The sequence below is a fragment of the Castanea sativa genome, chromosome 2, assembly GCF_040712315.1.
Source record: "Castanea sativa cultivar Marrone di Chiusa Pesio chromosome 2, ASM4071231v1".
Classification (NCBI taxonomy): Eukaryota; Viridiplantae; Streptophyta; class Magnoliopsida; order Fagales; family Fagaceae; genus Castanea; species Castanea sativa.
In genome coordinates, this window is record NC_134014.1 from 8,125,027 (window position 1) to 8,130,915 (window position 5,889).

General features: G+C 46.6%; 1 protein-coding gene across 1 annotated transcript; it reads right to left on the minus strand.

Annotated features, from left to right (window-relative positions):
* Positions 1 to 2,391: 2,391 nt before the first annotated feature.
* LOC142624829 (uncharacterized) lies at positions 2,392 to 4,013 on the minus strand. Its single transcript, XM_075798572.1, has 3 exons — positions 3,774 to 4,013; positions 3,141 to 3,698; positions 2,392 to 2,784 (listed from the first exon to the last, which is right to left on the minus strand). Exons 1-3 carry the CDS (start codon positions 4,011 to 4,013, stop codon positions 2,392 to 2,394), a joined length of 1,191 nt encoding a protein of 396 aa, XP_075654687.1.
* Positions 4,014 to 5,889: the final 1,876 nt, after the last annotated feature.

The following is a 5,889-nucleotide window of genomic DNA, read 5'->3' on the forward strand; positions in this document are numbered from 1 at the left end:
TGTTGCAGACGGTAAAGTATTTACCCCAGATCTCAAAGTGGTGAATGTAAGAGACCTGAATTTTGTGCTTAGGTCTAAGATATTCGTTCACACCGACGGGCAGCTTCATGCATCGCACCTCATACTCGGCTGCACCCCCGTGTACAAGACTTGGCAATCCTTCAGCCAAGCCCTTTTGGTAGATAGCCCACCGCTATCTTATATCGACGTCCGGCATGCCAACTTCCTCCCCCTCTCGTTGACCACCGGCAAAGCCCGAGATCTCAGTCCTCACTACATAACTGCTGAAGACCTTGCCCCAGTCAGGGACGAGTCAACCAAACGAGTTTCCCGGGCTCTTAGAGAGCAGGAACATATTCCCGTCGAGAAAAACGAAGCCCAAGTCCAGGCAACCGAAGAAGAAGCAACCGAACCTATCGGCATTTCGAGTGCCGAATCCGGCCCAGTAGAGAAATTGGTGAAGCAAAGAACACTGACCCTTGCTCGGTTTTTGCCCGAGGCCAGCCCCATGGCTCAACCTCAACCCCCCAAAGGAAAGGATCAGACTCTTCCCGCTGGTGAAAGCAAAAAAAGGAAGCGCGCTGCCGAGAAAACACTCCCATCCCGGGTGACACTCCACTGAGGAACATGCAATGTGCAAAAGATGGGCCCAAAATCCAGGAGACAATATGTGTCTCTCAAATGGTGGTTGGGACCAATGTGGCATCTTCCTCCCAGCCCGAGGTTGGTTGGCAGCCCGTCTTTAGATTGGGTGACAGGCCTTTACTAAAGGCTGTTGCCGAGGCCACGGCCAAGGAGAAGGGATAAGCTGCCGATGCTTCTGAAAGAAAAGCAATAGACACTGAGAAAGCCCGATTAGCGGTAGAAAACAAACTGACAAACATGGTGACCAAGCTGGGCGAGACCGAGCTCAAACTGGCAACGGCAGATAGCTTAAATTTGGCCCAAGCCAACCAAATTGCTGGCTTGAAAGATGCTTTTGAGGCTTGTGAGGATAAATGGTACAACGCAAGTTTCACGGAGGTGGAAAATTCTGTGGAGCCTATTATCCACCAAGCCCGGCATCATGGGTTCAGGGAGGGGTGGTTGGCCGCCCTTCAAGCAATGGGAGTGGCTAAGGACTCTCCATTGTAGAATCCGGAGCAAATTCCCTATTCGACCCCTCCTCCCCCCGTTCTAAGTCGAGCCGGTGCTGAGGATAAGGAGGATACGCCAAGCATGAAGGATCTAGTACGGGCGATTGACTCCCACGTTGAAATGGTCGACCTAGAGGTCACAAGTACTATTCATATCGGAGACGAAGATGTTCAAAACCAGACCCCCCCCCCTTACAGCTCCGTCAGCCAAGGATATGCCCGAGCAACTTACTACTCACACTCCACCTACCGACCCTGCTGCGTGAAGACTGTTAGTTTTTTTTTTTTTTTTAGTTTTTTAGTTTTTTTTTATTTACTGGTTTTATGTTTGGTAAGCCTAGATCGCCGAGATATGGTGATAAAACAATTTCTTTAACCTTTGAATGGTTTTAATTAATCTCATTGAGATGGAAACTTGTGAGTTTTACTCATTTCCCCCTCCCCCTACTTTTAAATAACATTCATGCTTGTTTGATAACTACTGAGTTTGCACATGATTATGGTTAATTTGCTCATCATACCTTACTTTCTCACTCATGGTGGCTAGGAACCCGTATCGGGGTTAGCCCTGTTTCGCTCATAACTCCCACCTGTTCGGTAATAAAGATTGTACTGTGAGCAGTTTTCTGCCCTTAGGATATTCCGACTTAGGGTTTTTATTTGTTCAATGATGAAGATCGAACCAATGAGAAGTTTCTTAAGGTTTCCACCTATTCGGTAATGAAGACCGAACCGAGGACAGGTTTCTGTCATTGGAATATTATAGTTTAAGGTTTTCATTTGCTCGGTGACGAAGATCGAATCAAGGATAGGTTTCTGTCCTTAGAATATTATAGCTTAAGGTTTCTACATGCTCGATGATGAAGATCGAACCAAGGACAAGTTTCTATCCTTAGAATATTATACTTTAAGGTTTCCACCTGTTCGATGATGAAGATCGAACCGGGAACAGGTTTCTGTCCTTAGTGTAGGACGAGTTGCCTTTGCCTACTCAACTTTCTCCGTATTTGTTGATCGGCAATAATAAATTAACAGCAATGGAGTTAAATGTATCTACATGAATAAATACCATCATATTAACATGTAAAACATATATGCACGATTACATTCAATTTGCACCCTGGTGTACAACCAGTTAGTCATAAAACTTCTTTAAGTTGTGAACGTTCCATGGCCGAGGAAGCAGTCTTTCCTCCAAATCCTCCAAGCAATATGCTCCTACACCTGCAATGGCGGTCACTATATAGGGCCTTTCCTAGGACGGGGCTAATTTCCTTGCATTGATGTCTCGTGTATTCCCAACAACCTTACGAAGCACTAGATCTCCCGCGGTAAACTCCCTTCTCCTCATGCTTTTGTTGTACCTTCGGGCGAGCTTCTGCTGATACTCTGCCAGCCGAATGGTCGCCACTTCGTGGTGCTCCTCTAACAAGTTTAGTTGTCCGTACATCAACTCTTCATTCTCAGTTGGAGCGAATCCTGCGACTCGGGCGCTGCATAGGTTTATCTCAGCTGGAATGACAATCTCTGCTCCGAAAGTTTGAGAAAATGGTATCTCCCCCGTGGATCTCCTCAGAGTTGTCTGGTATGCCCATAGGTCACTTGGTAATTCCTCGGCCCATTTAAGTTTAGTGCCCTCCAACCTTTTCTTCAATTAGTTAACGATGACCTTATTGGTGGCTTCAGCTTGTCCGTTACTTTACGGGTATGCTGGGGTAGAATACTGGTTCCTGATAGGTTGCTACAGAATTCACAGAAAGCTTTGCTGTCGAACTACAACCCATTGTCCGACACGAGGGACTCTGGCACCCCAAATCTCGTTATAACGTTTCTCCATACGAACTTCTTGACATCAACATCTTGGATGTTTGCCAGCGCCTCCGCTTCTGCCCACTTTGTGAAGCAATCCACTGCTACCAATACAAATCTTCAGTTGCCCGTTGCCCGAGGAAAAGGTCCAACTATGTCTAGCCCCCACTGAACGAAAGGCCACGGGCTACTAACAGGATTCAGGTTCCCAACAGGTTGATGGATTGTTAGGGCGTGCCTTTGACATTGCTCGCACCTCCATGCATATTCGATGGCGTCCTTCCGCATTTGTGGCCACCAAAATCCCTGAGTCATTACTCGGTGAGCCAATGAATGTCCACCAACGTGACTGCCGCACACACCTTCATGCAATTCGGCCAACAGTTTGTCAGTCATGCTAGGGTGCAAACATTGCAAGTACGGGCCCTCAAAAGACCTTCGATATAACTTTCGATCTGTAGATAGCCAGTACCGAGAAGCGTTCCGTTGTACTCTGGCCGCCTTCTTTTCGTCCTCTGGTATTCGGTCCTCAGCGAAAAATTTGACTATAGGATCCATCCAGCACTTCTTGGCAGTGGTAACTTGTGAAACTCCTGTCCTCACGCTGATGCTTGATTCAGCCACCAATTCCACCCTAATTAATCGGGGCACCTCATTAGCTATTGATGATGCCAATGTGGCCAGGGAGTCAGCGTAACGGTTCTGCCCTCTGGCAACTTGTTCCACTTTCACACTTGAGAAGTAGCCCATAGTCTGCATGACCACCAGTAAATACTCAACCATCCAGGGATCCTTGGCTTTGAAACTCCCCTGCACCTAATTAATTACCAGCCGGGAATCCGAGGTGATTTCCACCTCCTTGGCTCCCAAGTCTGAGACAACTCTCAGTCTGGCCAGCAAAGCCTTATACTCAGCCTTATTATTAGAGGCTTTAAAACCTAATCTAAATAAATGTTCCAGCTTTATTCCTTCCAGGGTAATGACCACAATTCCAGCTCTTGCCCCTACCGTATTGGATGCGTCGTCCACAAATACCTTCCACGGGTTGACTCCTACAAGGCAAACCATCTCCGTACTTTTCAGCGAAAACTCAGCAATGAAATCTGCAAGTACTTAGCCCTTCACCGAGTTCCTAGGCCTATATCTAATGTCAAAAGAACCCAGCCGAGTCCCCCACTTAGCTATCCTCCCCGTAAAGTCAGGTCTCCTCAACAATGATTGCAGAGGATACTCAGTCAGAACGTGGATGGTGTGAGCTTGAAAGTAATGGGGCGATTTTCAGGTAGAGTGCTCGAGTGCCAGCACTAATTTCTCTAGTGGCAGATACCTTGTCTCGGCGTCAACAAATTTTTTGCTTGTGTAGTAGATTGGTAGCTGTACACCATTATCCCTCAACAACACTGCGCTCACGGCATGCTTGGATACCAAGAGATACATATACAAATCTTCTCTGGGTTCCGAGGCTGTCAACATTGGTGCCCGACCAAGATAATCCTTCAGTTCTTGGAAAGCCTTATCACATTCTTTGTCCCACCGGAACCCCTTCCACTTCTTCAAAAGCTGATAAAATGGTCGGCACCGATCAGCAAACTTGGAAATAAATCGGTTAAGGGCAGCCAACATACCGGTCAATTTTTGAACCTCTTTCGGATTGCTCAACGATTTTAGACGTTTCACGACTTCACTTTGATCGGGGTTAACTTCGATGCCCCGTTTGGTGATTAAATAGCCTAGGAACTTGCTGGCCCCTACCCTGAAAGTGCACTTATCGGCATTGAGACACAATTGGTATCTCCGAAGTATTTCAAATACTTCTTAAAGGTCGTCAATATGTTGCCCTTCTTACCCGTTTTTTATCACCATGTCATCAATGTATACCTCAATCGTATGCCCAATCTTATCCCTGAGCATCCTCGTCATCATTCGTTGATAAATGGCTCCCGTGTTTTTCAATTCAAACGGCATCACGGTGTAATGATAATTAGCATCAGGCGTTATGAATGTAGTCTTTTCCTGATCCTCGGCAGCTAGGGTAATTTGGTGATAACCCTGGAAAGCATCTAAAAACTCATCCTTGGGTGCCCGTACATTGCATTTACTAATTGATCAATCTTCGACATTGGGAACGGATCCTTTGGGCATGCTCGGTTTAAGTCAACACAAACCCTCCACTTACCGTTCTTCTTCCTTACTACCATAGTATTTGCAAGCCATTCCAGAAAGAACGGTTCTTTTTTGGCCCCGGCTTCCTTCAACTTCCCAACCTCTTGTCTGACGGTTTCGACATGCTCTTTAGCTGATCTTCTCAGCCTCTGCTTATTAGGAAGGTATAAAGGGTCCACATTAAGCTTGTGAACTATAAATTCAGGGTCAACCCCGAAAACATCATATGGACTTCAAGCGAATACGTCCACGTTTTGTAACAACTCCACATTCTCTTCGTCCTTCAAGCTTGCCCCTATCAGGAAACTCCTTTCATAATCCGGCAGAATCTTCACTTTCACCAAGTTCTCAGCACAGCTGGCCCCCACTTCCTCTTAGGGTTGCTGTAGTTGCTATAAGAGGTTTTTCTTGGGCTCCCTTTGCCCAGTTTCTCGGTTGGCTGTGGCCACTAAGCACTGTCTGGCTACCTGTTGATTGCCCCTTATCACTGCGATTCTATCCTCGGTGTAGAACTTGACCTTTACATGCAAGGTGGACAGTACGGCCACCATGTCATGAATCCATGGCCTTCCAAGGATTACTGTGTACGGTGAGAAAAAAGCGACCACTATGAACGTTATAGTTACCTCCTTACCTTCTATGCTGACGGGGAGTGAAATCTGTCCTTCTGGAATTACCATATGGCCATCAAACCCCATCAATAGCGTATCATACTTGGACAAGTCTTCCCTCTTCAGCTCGAGCCCCCTGTACAAGTCGGGGTATATTACATCCGCACCGC